The 15259-nt window shown below is 43.8% G+C and overlaps 1 protein-coding gene across 1 annotated transcript in view; it reads left to right on the top strand.

The window, feature by feature from the left end:
• Window positions 1-14289, top strand: part of PON1 (paraoxonase 1) — a 35682-nt gene extending 21393 nt beyond the window's left edge. The window contains exons 7-9 of the mRNA XM_041727953.1: window positions 1242-1323; window positions 10354-10482; window positions 13869-14289. Coding sequence (XP_041583887.1) covers window positions 1242-1323; window positions 10354-10482; window positions 13869-14027 — 370 coding nt within the window. The 3' untranslated portion in view covers window positions 14028-14289. The remainder of the gene's footprint in view (window positions 1-1241; window positions 1324-10353; window positions 10483-13868) is intronic.
• The last annotated feature ends 970 nt before the right edge of the window (window positions 14290-15259 follow it).

Below are 15259 nucleotides of genomic sequence, written 5' to 3'. Positions count from 1 at the left end.
GTTCTAACATGTTATCCTGGTAAGAGGAAATTAGGAAGAATGTTAAAATATCTTCATTTTTCAGGGGATAAAATGTATCAAATCAAAATTTTCTATTTTGTATAGGCATATTCTTTGAAATTTTTTGGGAGGAATTCTTTGAAATTCAAATTCTTTGAAAATTTTTGAAATCTTGCCCTATATCAAGAAGGGGAACTGTGATAAACATTTAGTATTACTAAATAGCTTTGCTTGGAGGGAAGATTTTTGAGTGCATAATAAGATAAACAGCATGTAGTTACATATCTCAGTAGTCCTGGTTTGTGACAAGATAAAGAGCTTGCACCAAAATGTAAATCAAGACACTGCTTTCTTCATCAAGAAAGTGTTACTATTGGAGAAAAGTCAGCCTAACTAGGCAGTGTGCTTTATGATGTAGTTGATTTACATTATTACTTGATGATGGCCCTGAAACAATTCACAGAGCCACACTGGTCTGGGGATCACACTTGGGGTAACATTGTCTATATACAAAAGCCATGTATCCATCATATAGACCCTTACTCATCTTCTATCATCACAGATTTCAGAAAGTTAATAACATATTTAGAGGGCAGCTTTCAATTATTTATAGCATCTCCTGGTCTTCCAAGTAGCAGATAATTAGTAGTTATTTTTCTTTTTGTCCTGGAACGCACTGACCACATACATTTCTTTATGATAAAGTGGGGCATTGCGCTGCCTGCAAAATACTAAATGCCCAAGGTCAGGACCAGACTCAGGGTGAGAGGGGAGGAAGACTTCTCTTATATCCAGGCCAAGCATCTTGTCTTCTCATACTTTCCCTCACTTACAACAGAGGCTTGGTTGTCAAAGGGCTTTCCCACAGCCTGCCCCAGAGAACTCACTATCCCCTGAGATGCACAATCTGGCAAACTAAGAGAAGTAGTGTAATATATTTTGCTTCCAGATTTAAGAGCTAGTACTAGGGCTAAGTTTCTTCCCTTCTAATCAAGGACATCTAGGTTCCTATCTTTAGAAATAACTTTTCAAAAATTAAAACTCCTTTGTGTACTGTAAACTCGAGATTTTTGTTGTTGTTGTTGTTGTTGTTGTTTTTGGAATTGGGCGTGCTTTAAGAAGGGCTCCATTTTCCAGTCTCTAAGCAAAGTTCTTTCCTAGGAAGAGTTCTTACAACTTCACCATAACCTTCTGAGTCGTATTACTTCAAGTGCTTTGATGTAGCTCTTTTTTCTTTGAAGGTATGTCTATATATCTGAATTGCTGGCTCATAAGATTCATGTGTATGAAAAGCACGCTAATTGGACTTTAACTCCATTGAAGGTAAGATGTATTAACACTATAAGTTTGCAGAGTGATAATTAGATTCTAATTGATTTGTGAAATTAAAAGTGAGCAAGAAAGGATTGTCTAATTGGAGTGGGTGAGAACCAATTTTTCATTTCTTTATTAAGAGTCAACAGCATTGTGTGCGTTTGTTGTTCACTTTTATGCAGCTGCAGAGTGGGAAGCAGCAAACCAAGTACCTCACCTCTGAAACTTTGATTCTTTCTGCCCTAGTGAATTCTCAGTTTGGCGTTGTATTGTTCAGCTTCCCTTCCTTTCCTCCTTCCCTCCCTTCCTTCCCTGCTGGCCTCCCTCCCTCCCTCCCTTCCTTCCCTTTCTCTCTCTCTTTCATGTTTCCCTCCATGTGGATGAAAGAGCCAAGAAATCACCTCCACTGGTGTTTCATATGACAGCGCTCTCCACAATATTTAGAAATAATATAAATATAATATAAAGCCCAATAAAGTATCAAGGACTCCCAGTGGCCACCCCGCACCTGTGCAGCGCATCACTTTGCCACCTTTGTCTCCAGCGCACACTCTCCCTCCTGAGCCTACCTGTCCCTCAGCTCACCAGGTGGGGCCCCGCCTCAGGTGGGCCACTCTTCCCTCTGCTCCAATAACCTTCCTCCAGATCTCTGTGGCTCTCTCCTTCATATCCTTCCATTTCCACTCAAATGTCACCTCAGCAAGGCCTTCCCTGGCTTTACCTAATCTAAGCTTGCAACTCTGCCCCCCACCCCCAGCTACACACACACATACACACACACACACACACACACACACACACAAAGGGAGAGTTTGCACCTGGGGGGGGGGGGCCTTCTGGTCCAATCCGAACCACCCTATTGCCCTGCCTCCCTACACTGAGGGCAGAGAGAGACCAAGAAAGACGCAGGCCCCTCCAGATTGGTAGCTGGCAGGTTTAATAGACAAAGGAACTTATTTACTTGGCTTGTCTTGGGCAGCTGCAGGACGAGTAGCTCTCTGCATGCACCTGCCCACCAGAATCATAGCAGTTTGTCTAGAGGCCTTAATTGGGGTGCTGTCACATATACTGTCCAGTTGGGCTCAATAGCACCTTACTCTGTCAAGGCTGTGTCCTCTGAATGGCTCCCACTGTGTGAACAGTGGGCAGAACCTACTCTTCAAAGGACAGGGAAGGGGATGAGGAGCCTTCCCTTGTCCAGGTCCAGCTTGAGGTTCAGCCAGTGGTCACGTCCTCTCAGTGACCTCCTCCAGTACTCCATCCCATGTGACAGCTCTTACAATCTCATATAACCCCCTCTTCCACCGTGTGCCCTGAGCAGTCAGCAAGGGGGTTCACTAGAATGGAGGCAGCTGGTTTAGTGGCTATCTGGCTATACTGGAGGCAGATACCATAGCAACGATACAGGCACAGGCAAGAGGAAACACAGATTATGGCAATGATTCCTAAACTCGATGACAATTTTTTTCATCCAAGAGCCCCATGATCTGAACCACTGATTTATGAAGTCCCTTAAGCTGAGAGTCAGATCACTCCAGGCATTCACTTGTGTCCTCAAGTGATTTAATAAAGGGGACATGTTAGCAGACTCATCAGGTATGAACACACAATATTCTGTTTGCATAATGGCAAAGAGGCGGTTATAGTGTTCAAGGCCATTCTATTTTGGAGGACAGCTTTTATTATTAGAGACATTTCAGTGTCCAGTAAGGACAGGCTTTATTGGCTACCATTTAAGGCTTGCTGGATGAATTTGGTCAGGGCTTTGCCAATCCCAGTGGATGGCCTCAGATTTTTTAATCTCCCTTTGGCAGTTGCCTTGGCAGTTGCCATGGGTATTGTTTAAAACACATAGGGCATGCTGTTACTATATTGACCAAGTCACTGTATTTTGAGGACAGTAGAGCATCCCTGGAAATATGTCCTCCCACCAGGCATATTGGGGTGGCTACTCTTTTTATGCACCCAATCTCTGTATCTACTAAAGAGTTTGTTGCTAGAACTTATCCCCAAGCTATGACATCAGCTTCCTGATTGCCAGAGAAGGTCAATCCTTTATGAGCTGGAACGGGGAAGACAGTGAGGACTGTCTCAGGTTCTTGCAGGCAGACTCAAATGTTTTTCCATATATCCTGACCCCAGTGGGGCTCATTCACTATCATCCTCCTCTTGGCTTGCCACTGCCCAAACCATAGAATTAATCCCTTTAGAACCGCCCAACTGTCAATGCAAAGGATTACGTCAGAGCTCAGGAGTGATCACCAGACAAACAGCCCTGAGTTCAGCCCATTGGCCGCTGCCTTGTCTTCCTGCTTCCATCCAGATGGTGTCAGTGTTGGGCTGTATAGCAACTGCAGTTTCTGTTGATTGATTCCCTTGATTAGATCCATCCCCTACTCTGTCTCTAGAGGCTGCAAGGACTGCCACGGAAGGGGGGCAGGGACGGGGAGGAATCTGGATGATTTACATACTCTACAGAGCCTAGTAGTGCCTGCATTTCTAGAAACAGTGGCCAGGGTGCTCTCATGCGGCAGATAGGAATACCACTTTGTGAACATGGGGGTTTGAGCCATGGCAGAGATGCATGGATAGAACATGTTCTTGGCCCACCCCTTGATAGGAAAGGAAGTTCCTACTTGATATACTCTTCCTTCCTGAGAGGCTCCACTTGGAGCAGTACTGCATATACTGCTAGAGCTGTTGCTCTATTGAGCATACAGAGTTTCTGTCCCCTTCCAGAGCTGGGACCAAAATCTTGGGGTCCTCTGCCCTTCTGTTATGCCCACCACAGTGCCCAACCCATACCTTCTAAAGTCACAGACACATCTAACTCAAATAGCAGCCCATTGCTTGGGATATGCCCAGAGCTTTAATCTCCTTCACTGGTATTTCTGCTTTCTCGAGGGTGACTTGATGCCCTGATCCCCAGTCCTACAAAAGTCCTTTCTTAACCAGTCCATATTAGAGACAGAGACATGGTGTCAGATGGGGAATAAAAGTCCTCCAAAACCCCCAAATCCCTACAAAGGTTTGCACTGCTTTCAAGTTCTTAGAGGTTGCTAAGCTTGCACCTTACCGATCACAGCTTCTGGAACATATGTCTTGCCCAACCAAAGGACTCCCAAAAGCCTTATGGCAGTTCCTGGGCCTTGAATTTTCTATGGGTTCATGACCCGTCATCTCCCTTGCAGCTATTCCAGGAAAGCCTGCAGAATGTCCTGCAGCATGTTTTTAGTTTCTATCTCTTAATGTCCCCAAACAATTTCTATTGTTTGACAGTTACCATTATACTCAGGGGCAACAGGCCAACTGGATCCCAGTGGGTGTTTCCCCTCAGCACTGGTTTGATTGCTCTAACCCAGGGTCAGAACTCCCAGATAGAGGTTTGCAGTTTCATCTTGTAGAATGTCAATGCCCGATATATTCTCTGGTATTGGAGAGAGACAAACCTCAAGTTCTTGTGGTGGTGGTGGTGGGGGGACACTAAATTAATCAAAGAACTTTCTTAAACATAACCATTTGCTCTCTGCAACCATTGATAGTGTTGAAAACTTCTGAGGGTTACCCGACAGGGCTGTCACTTCTGGAGGACCAGTGAGTAGTGAGTCCAACTTGAAGCCTCTGATTATCTTCAACTGCCCTCACGTGGAGGCAATCCTGGCCTGTATCTATACATGAGTGTGGGAAGCACCCACCCCAAATAGGACTGTATTCCTGAGGCTTCTGCGGGAGCAGGCAGGGTGTCAGGGATGGTAAGGGGCAAATGGAGCAGGTCTGAATCTGTTCAGATTTTATGGCTTTCCATAGGCAGTGAACACAGTGTTGGGTTGTCCTTTTTTCTGCTCAGGTGAGGTCCCTGCAGCAATGAGGTTAAACTACATTTGCTTTTGGATTATTTCTACTGGACCTTTACAGCTTATTGGGATAACCTTTAGATTCTATGGGTGATCTCTCTGTCTCAGGTCCTTCCCACGGCCTGTACCATTCCCCGGGATTTGTCAGTTTTCCCTAGATCAACAATGGATCGCCAAACATCATAAACATCTTGTCCCACAACTGGGCTCAACATGGACATGAGTGTCCATAACAGGTGTTGGGGGCAGACTGGAGTATCCTACTTTTCACTCTTGCAGTGAATGTGGCTGATCAGGGCCTTCAAAGACAGAGGTGGAGATTGCCTGTCTCATTCCCAACACCCTAAGCATTGTTGTGTACCTCCTCTATAGATTCTCATGGTTCTGTATGCCCAGGGAGGTGCCCCTCATTGGGCCAAACCTCACATCAGGCTAGGACAATCCAATCTATAAGGGGGTGAGTACTTTGAACCTTTGAGTGCCATGCAGGTGCTGCTGGAGAGCAGGTGTGTGGTGATGTTGCTCATTTTCTCTGCTTCCTGCCTAGAGAAATGCCATCTTCCCCATATCCCATAGGAGCACTAACCATGCTGGATACTTTCCCTGGCCTTTTGCTGGAACTTGGCAGCTGTATCAATAAGCTCAGTGGAAGTACATTCTTTCTTCGAGAACGTTTCCTCAATTGGAGGCTGCCCCGTGGGCTGGGGTTGTTGTGGTCCTTTTGCTTTCCTTTGTATTAGGGGTTGGATAGAGTGGGGCCTTTCGTTCACTTCATAGCATCTTCTTCTTCACTCTTCCCACTCTTCCAGACCTTCCACCACTTCGTATCCCAATCAGATTTTGTCACAACACTTGGACCTTAATTCTTAGCAGCTCACACCCTCCTAGCTTTTCGAAATGGCATGCAGGGTCTCCAACTTATCATCTTGCTCTCCCACCTTGTCTGCCAGCCCAGAGCTACAGAGTAGTAGACTCCCACATGTCCTTCTGTAACCTCAACTCATCTTCTCACTTTCTTTTTTTAAAAAATTATTTATTAAAAACATTATTATTGATGTATAGTTGACATTAATTTCAGGTGTACAACATAGTGATTGGAAAATTCTGTACATTGCTGCATGCTCATCACAAGTGTAGTCACCATCTGTCACAATACAATAGTATTATAATACTATCGACTATATTTTTCATTTCTGTGACTTATTTATTTTATATCTGAGCTTGGTACCTCTTAATCTCCTGTACCTTTTTTGCTATCCTTCCCCCCCACCTTCCTCGCTGGCAACCACCAGTTTGTTCTCTGTACTTACGAGTCTGTTTCTGTTGTTTCTTTATTCATTTGTTTTGGTTTTTAGTTTCCACATATAAGTGAAATTATATGGCGTTTGTCTTTCTCTGTCGGACATAGTTCACTTAGCATGATATCCTCTAAGTCAATCCATGTTTTTGCAAATTACAAGATCTCATTCTTTATTATGGCTGAGTAGTGCATTAGATCAGCTGGCATTGTCAGGGATCACTGGACTCGTGTGGCAGTTCACAAGCATCTGACATGTGGGCCACCCTTCCCCACATAGAAGTCAATGGCCAACTCAAGATTTCCCCCAAGGAGGCCTCTTTCCTAAAGTCCATTTCTTTGGTCTCCTGGCTGGCTCACCAAGTGTTAGTTTGTAATCTTGGGAGCTTCCTGGGTGGAATCTGGAACTGCTCCCTTGCTCATGGGAGGGCCCCCTCCTCATACATAGAAGGCAAGGAGAGATAAAAGAAGGCAGACCATTCCAGATTGCTAGGTGGCAGGTTTAATAAGCAAAGGGAATTACATATGAGGCTTATCTTGAGCAGCCATAAGACAAGTACATCTCCACACCCACCCACCAGAATCTTAAAAGTTTACATAGAGGTCTTAACTGGATTCAGCCACATATACTGTCCAGATGGTCTCAATAATACATTACTCTCTCAAGGCTATGTCCTTGGAACAGCTCCCAACTGTGGAAACAGTGGGCAGAATGTACATCCCAAGGACAGGGGAGGGGTTAAGGAGACTTCAATTGCCTGAGTCCAGCTTGAGGATCAACTGGTGGTCATGTCCTCTCGATGACCTCCTCCAACACGCATATACACATGCACACAAACGTACACACATGCACTTCCTTTCTCCTCACGGCTTTATTTTCCCTTCAACATTCATTACTAATATTATATATTTTACTTATGCTTTATAAGTTAAATACCATATATTTTATTTATCTTCTATTGTCCACCTCTTTCACTAGGGTGTAAGTTCCAGAAACATAGGGTGTTTTCTATTTGTCCCTGGAAGAGTTCCTAACACATAGTAGGCACTCAAGAAAGACTTATTAAATTAAATTAATATGATGGGGCTGGGTACGCTTCAGTGGCTTATCTTCTATCTCCAATTATGATCTGATCTGAAGGGTTGGGTCAAAGGAGGTAAAAGCATAAAGGAGGAGAAAGAGAACGAAACAGTAAAGTGGGGATTCTGAAAGTAGTTTCCTGTCTCTTACAAATAAGACCTTGCTCTCTTGCCATAACCACTGACAGGAAGCACCAGGAAGCATGGAACTGTTCCTGCCAGGACTTCCAATGTACTGTCACGAGGGGCTTCACTCTGAGAAAATTATCTCAAAACAGTATCAAATATAGTATCATGTTCTACATTAAAAATCATTGGCGTGGCAAATTTGGAATTAGCTGAAGAAAATGGAATTTCACACACTCGTACTGGCTGAGAGAATAAAAACAAATGGTGGTTATAACAATAGGTACTTCTATAGATTGAAAGTTAAAGAATCTTATAAGAATGGAGCCCAACTCAATATATATGTATTCAATGCACAATGATAAAGACACTGATCTTGCCAAGGACTCATTTTGGGTTTGGCTCCCACTTTTGGCAACAGGTAATGCCCATCTCTTGATATAACAATTGAGCTGAGTCTACTCCTATGACTGTAATGTTATTTTTTTCTTTGGAAGGATCATATTAATCAAGACCTGTTAATTCATGAATACTTGGAGTGTCAAGGAATTTGATAAATAAGCTAAGACTGATCTTAGAATCTGTGATGAGACATGGGTGGGCTTATGTCCTGTCAAAATGTGGTGTGTAGACATATAAGGGAATATTAATCAGCCTTAAAAAAGAACGCAGTACTAATACATGCTCCCACATGGATGAACATCGAAGACCTGATGTGAAGTAAGCCAGACACAAAAGGACAAATATTGTGTGATTCAACTTATAACAGGTTCCTATAATAAGCAGACTCATAGACAGAAAGTGAAATGGGAGACCGGGGCGTAGTGGAGAGAGGAATGGGGAACCACTGAGTACAGACTTTCTGTTTGGGAGGATGAAAGTTTCTGGAAATGGATAAGGGGTAGTGGTCACACAACCCTGTAAGTGTACTCAGGTCACTCAATTGTACACTTTAAAATGACATATTTCATGTTATGCATATTTTACTGCAATAAAATAATCCCCACCTCCACAAAAAGAAAAAAAAAAGATTCCAGGACACAGCCAATGAATTAGTCCCACTTCAGTGCATTCCAATTTTCTAAAAATTGGGATATTTGTTAACAGAGGACAGTTTTTCCCAATGAGAATAATTTATTATGTTTCCTTTATCAAGGCATGTAACATTTTCCACTTGGCTTTGTGGAAGCTTGAAATGCATGTTGCGTGCCTTGTAGTGAGTTAAGGAAATCGCTAAATCGCTAGGAATTAGAGATTTGCAAGGCAAGAGTTCATTGTTGGCCCTAAAAGGGCCCCCTGCTGGCCTGTCAGCCCCTCCTTGGCAGGAGCAAGGCCTGCCACGTACCTATCCACTCTCCCGGAGCTGAGCTGCTTGCAGAGTAATTGTGTGTCAAATGAACAGGGACCCCGAGATTTGGTGCCCTTCTCTTCTCTCACCTCCAGCCCACCTCCTCTGTAGCCTTTCAGCAGCCATGAAATTCACTAATCGGCCATTATTCCTTCCAAAGATAATAGCAGAGCCCTGAGACAAATATTTTCCTCATCTAAAGAAATTACAGTATCGGCGTAGAATGTCTGACACTGTGATAGATGGTGGTTTGGGGGGACAGAGAAGGCCTGGAGCTGATTTTGGCCGAGGATGTTTGCTTGGCCGCCTCCTTTGGCCGACCTTGCCTATCTCCAGGGTGAGAATGAATGATGGATCTGCATGGAGGCTCTGCCGTGAGGCGTGAGCCCTGCAGCCCCTTCATGGATGGATGTGTGGGGACAGGTGTCATTCTGAGGAGGAAGCACATGGCAGGGCAGCATTGGTTTGCTGCAACAGTCTGCCCACACTCTGGCCTTTGCAGTGAGTCACCACCAGCTATTACACGGTCTCTGGGCGCTGAGATATGCTGGCCTCTGTTTGAGGTACATGGGAGATATTACTTCTCCAATGGAGAGTTAGAGGTAAACAAATAGATGTGATTTCTTCCCAGTAGAAGGCAGCCAAGATGATGAATGGTGGAATTAAGAATCATTGGTATTATTTATGATCCTGGTACAAAGCCTCGACAGCAATCTGTGCAGTCATCACATGCTTGCAACTTATATTTAGAAAATAAACAGCAGAAGAACAGGGAGTTGAATAACATCAGAAAACTAAAGGAGAAACTTTTCCCCAAATCCAAGGCAAAATGAGACCCTGGGTGATCATTTCTCCTCCGGCTGCATAGCCTATGATTAGCCACTAAAGAAGAACCTATGAGATGTGCTCATCAAAAATGAATCTACATTTCCTGGTTGTTTACTGAATGCTTATAAAAATATCATTTGCACATACCATTTTATTAGAAGGAACTGTTTTATGCTGTACTTAAACCTTTTTCTTCCCTCAGTTTTAGGTTCATGCACAGATGTTAATCCAAATGATTTCATCTGACTTATAATAATCCTGCTTGGCTTTCTGCATCTTCCCCCTCCCTCATCTGTCCTGGCAACTGGTGAAATGCTAGCGTAGCTGGAAAGCCAGAGAAATTCCCTGAGTGCTATTGAAATGCAGCAAAATCTCGTCCTGGAACCAGCAGTGTGGTGACCAAGGGGGACAAGACAATAGCTTTCCCTGATATATTGTTCCATCACCACTCCATTGTTCTTACTTTCTGTCCTTTCTTCCTTCTCTCCTTGGTTTTAACCTGGAAGTCCCTGGACTTTAATACCCTCGTGGATAACATATCCGTGGATCCTGTGACAGGGGACCTTTGGGTTGGATGCCATCCCAATGGCATAAGGATCTTCTTCTATGACTCGGAGAATCCTCCCGCATCAGAGGTTAGTTTGAAAAATTAATCAGATCAGCGACCTTATTCCCTGCTGTTTCCTGGTTGGAGACATAAATCTCAATTATATGTGCAAATAGAAGGAAGGACGCGGATAGATGATCCAAATGATGAGATCTAAAAAGGAGTTTGACTCTGGGAGGCATTTTAGGCAGAGTCTAGGCAGGAGACAGATGGTACATTTAAATTGGATAATTTGAGGGGATTTAATAGGGGTCCTCTATACAAAGATGGGGGTGCATGGAGGGAATGAGCAAAAGGTAACACATTCCCCTGGGGCTAGCAAGGGCGGCATGAGATGGTCACCAGAAATCAGACGCAGAGTGGGAGAGGGTCCTCTGAAGGGAACGTGGCCCTTAGTTCTGGGGCATCGGCACCCAGTAAGGACCCTGCAAGGAGGAAGCCTTGTACACCCTCCCTCTCTCCTTTCCTCCCTCCCTCCCTCCCTCCCTCCCTCCTTCCCTTCTTCCCAGTCCTTCCATTCCCCTGGTGGTGGTGCTGCTGCTGCTGCTCCTTGGTCAGCCCTGACCCAGAACTGGGAGGCAAAGGAGACTTCAGACTTTGGTACGAGTTTCAGCAGAGTGGGGGGCTCGGTCAGGGTAGCCAACACTGGACTGGAGCCTGTGCCCTTACTTCAGTAATGAGTTTCTCCAGCTTGGGAATTCACAAGAGTTTAGGGTCGCCTGCATGGCTCAGTCAGTTGAGCATCTGCCTTTGGCTCAGGTTAGGATCCCAGGGTCCTAGGATCCAGCCCTGCATCAGGCTTCCTGCTCAGTGGGGAGCCTGCTTCTCTCTCTCCTTCTGCCACTCCTTCCGTGCTCTGTCTCTCTCTGTGTCAAATAAATAAAATCTTAAAAAAAAAAAAAGAGTTTAAAAAGTGGAATGTACCACAGTGCTATGGTCTAGTCATTTGCTTGCTACCTGTTTTTAACTTTAACTCCCCTCTTTCCATGTGTCAATATACGCACAGGTTAACATAGTGCGGCAGTCCTAATGTGCAAAGAGCCATCTTCTCCAAACTTTTCCTGCAGGATGGGAAGATCAGTCACTTACTGGAATTATTTTGGCTTAAAAGACCTTTCCTTCCATCTTAGTTATAGTACCCAAAGACTCCATTCATTCTCATGGTCTTTATTTAGTGGACTATTTGGGCAGTACAACAGGAATTTAAAACTCACTTTGCTGTACACATTTGAACATTTGCTGTGCCTCATCTTGGGTTTTCTATTTTGAGTTTTTCAATATGTATTTGTTATATTTGTTATTTACATTAAATAACCGATATAATTTTTGACATGGTTTACTGCTATGTATTCTTTTTAAAGCTAGTTTTAAGAGTCAGTCTCATTGCCACCCACTCACCCACACAAAAATTATATTAATGCTCATATCTCTCAGATTAAAAAACCCCAAATGAAATGTGCATTTCCAATTACTGTATGGCCCTCCATACCCTTTCTCTCTAGGTTTACAGGACAATCGTGATTATGTTTAATGGCAATCCTTTGTGCCTTTTACTGGTTCTTAGCTATTAGGATTGCCGTATGGTTTGCTTAACAGAATTGAAGAAATGTATGCTGTGGCGTGTTCACTGTTCAGAACAGAGCAGAATGTTAGATTCTAATTTGTTCCTGCTTGTTAGCTCATCTGGTGAACTTGGGTCATTTGCTATAGCATGGACTTGGTTTGCTGTTCTGGAAAAAGTACTTCCTTTCTAATGATGGATCTGGTAAGGAATAGCAAAAAAGTAATAACAATCTATTATCTAATGTGCTGCCCCACAGAAGACTGACTGACTTTTAGTAGAAAGAACCTCACTTAAGCCCAGGTGCACCGTCACCTATTTCCCAGTGAGTAACTACATCTGTTTTTTGGGCTGGCTGTTTTTTTTTTTTTTTTTTTTTTTTTTTAAAGATTTTTAAAAAATCTTTTTTAAAGATTTATTTGAGAGAGAGAGAAAGAGAGAGCGAGTGAGCATGCACTTGTTGGGGGAGAGGCGGAGGGAGAGAATCTTTCAGCAGATTCCCCACTGAATGCAGGTGGGCAGGGCAGCTGTTTTAAAGAGGTCCTTTTTAATGCTCCCATTGACCCTTTATATACACGCACTTGCGCCCCCATAGTCTGCTGTATTTGGTGTTTTTGTATACAAGTATCTTTTCTTCCAGTCATTGTATTTTATCCTAAAGGCTTCAGAATGATAGGAAGTTAGAGTTGAAAAAAAACTTAATCCAGTCCCATGCACCTTGTTCTAGAAATGAAAAACAAACAAACAAACAAACAAATGGGAAGGTGAAGGTCAAAACATGACCCCAGGGCCTCTGCCTTACAGGGAGCTCTTTACAGTACTGTGGATTATATGAAATTGCCATTTTACTTGCCAGAAGAGTCAAATATTGGCTACTCCATGTGATCAGCTTTGCACACTACTATGCTGTTTTGTTTTTTAAAGATTTTATTTATTTATTTGTGAGAGACACACAGAAAGGCAGAAACATAGGTAGAGGGAGAAGCAGGCTCCCAGTGGGGAGCCTGATGTAGGACTTGATTCCAGGACCCCAGGATCATGCCCTGAGCCTAAGGCAGATGCTCAACCACTGAGCAACCCAGGTGCCCCTATTACACTGCTGTTAAATGACACAATCCTATTTCTGCTCAACTAGAGGGAGGAGACTCAACTTAAAAATCTTATATGTTGAGCGTTGCAGTCTCAAGTTCCGAAGAAAAGCTGAGTATGGTACAGAGAAAATTTTTTTTTTAATTGCCAGAATTTAAAAACCAAGAATTAAGTGTAAGCATCCAAATTCCTAGCTTGGGATCCCTGGGTGGCGCAGCGGTTTGGCGCCTGCCTTTGGCCCAGGGCGCGATCCTGGAGACCCGGGATCGAATCCCACGTCGGGCTCCCGGTGCATGGAGCCTGCTTCTCCCTCTGCCTGTGTCTCTGCCTCTCTCTCTCTCTCTGTGACTGTCATAAATAAATAAAAATTAAAAAAAAAACAACAAATTCCTAGCTTATCTATAAATACACAAAACTGGTCTGAATTCTAGCATGGCAGGCATTCGACTATTACTAGCAGCTCCCCTGTGCCCCCTACTTAGCACAGTCCCTCCTTCTTCAGGGTCTCACACCCAGGCTGGGCTACTCACTCCTACCTCTTCCGTAGTCTGGCAGGCTTATGTGTCTATCTCTCTTCAAGATGAGCTGATTAAAACCTGTCATTTTGGGCAATAAGGAGACCAGTGTCTTATATAAAGAGTAATTTTGGAACAAAATCTGATTTATCAACAGGCTTCTTATTATGGAGAAGCTACCCATCTTTAAAGTGATGTTTTTGAGTGACTTTAAAAGAAATCTTAAGCTAACATTATTTCTTTGCTTAGGTGATCCGAATCCAGAACATTTTAACAGAAGAACCCAAGGTTAGAGTGGTTTATGCAGACAATGGTACAGTGTTGCAAGGAAGTACCGTGGCCTCTGTGTATAAAGGGAAACTGCTGGTCGGCACTGTGTTCCACAAAGCTCTTTGCTGCGAGCTCTAGCAGGTCAATTTGCACCCCCATGCCACAGACACTGTGAGCCCGCCATTTCAACTGCTTGCCACTTCCCCGGGGCCACAGTGATCTCATCTAAACAGTGAATCTGACCCTGAATTGGACATGTGGAAGGATGAAAGTGCTGTTTAACTGGGAATGGAATCAATGCATAAGGCTTTTTTTGAAAGTACTGTAGCAAATCAGTCTAGAAATACTTGAAAACCTCATTTACCAATAAAAATCCTATCAATAAAGTGGCCAGCATTGCTGTGTCGGTTGTCAGGCCTTCAGTCATTTAACTGTGTGTGATCCGAAAGTACTTTCCCTAAAGTGTGTGTTGCCTGAGAGCACATGAACTTTTTTGCTGCCTTGATGAATCTTGTTCAGGAAACAGAGGAGCAGGATGGCCTCACATGTTGTCCCAACCTGCCGTCCTCACTCCGGGGCTCTGGTTCACCTGCTGGGAAACTTGATGTGCATAGAGTCCCCGCCAGACATACCTCCTTAGCAAAGCCATGGGACACACTGGTACAGTCTGACTCCTATTTGCCTTTCTTTGTGTTTTGTTTTTTTTTCCCAAAGATTTTATTGTATTTATTTTAGAGAGGCAGAGAGCAAGAGTGAGAGAGAGGATGGGCTGAGGGAGAGGCAGATGGAGAGGGAGAAGCAGGCTCCCCGCTGAGCAGGAAACCCCATGCGGGGCTCAATCCCAGGACCCCAGGATCATGACCTGAGGGGAAGGCAGATGCTTCACCCAGGCGCCCCTACCATTTACCTTCTATGTATGACCTTCTCAGTAAATATAAACCTAATTATCCCACTTCTCCTTTTACCTGCACTTACTCAATTCTCTGGTAGTGATGTTGTGTAGGAAAATCTTAATATTCTTGGGAGTGTCCATTATCTTAGCATAAACATTTTAGTTTCTTTGACCCAGTGAAAAGAAGACTTTTGTTTGCTTCAGTGATTGAATACAGAATGGAGTCTATCATCGATTCAGGTAAAGCTAAATGCCCCAAAGTATTGTTGATACAAGTGATGGTGGTGGTTTGGTTGTTCTTTTTAAGTAGACTCGACACCCAACCTGGAGCCCAACATGGGGTTGAGACCTGAACCCCCTGAGATTGAGACCTGAGCTGAGATCAAGAGTGGGATGCTTATCCTATTGAGCCACCCAAGGCCCTCCCCGCTACCTTTTTTTCTATTGTAACTTGCAGGGGAGGCTTTGAAGAAAATAG

Source organism: Vulpes lagopus, chromosome 13 (assembly GCF_018345385.1).
Source record: "Vulpes lagopus strain Blue_001 chromosome 13, ASM1834538v1, whole genome shotgun sequence".
Lineage (NCBI taxonomy): Eukaryota > Metazoa > Chordata > Mammalia > Carnivora > Canidae > Vulpes > Vulpes lagopus.
Note: the sequence above shows the minus strand (reverse complement) of the source record. Positions and strands in the feature narration are given on the sequence as shown.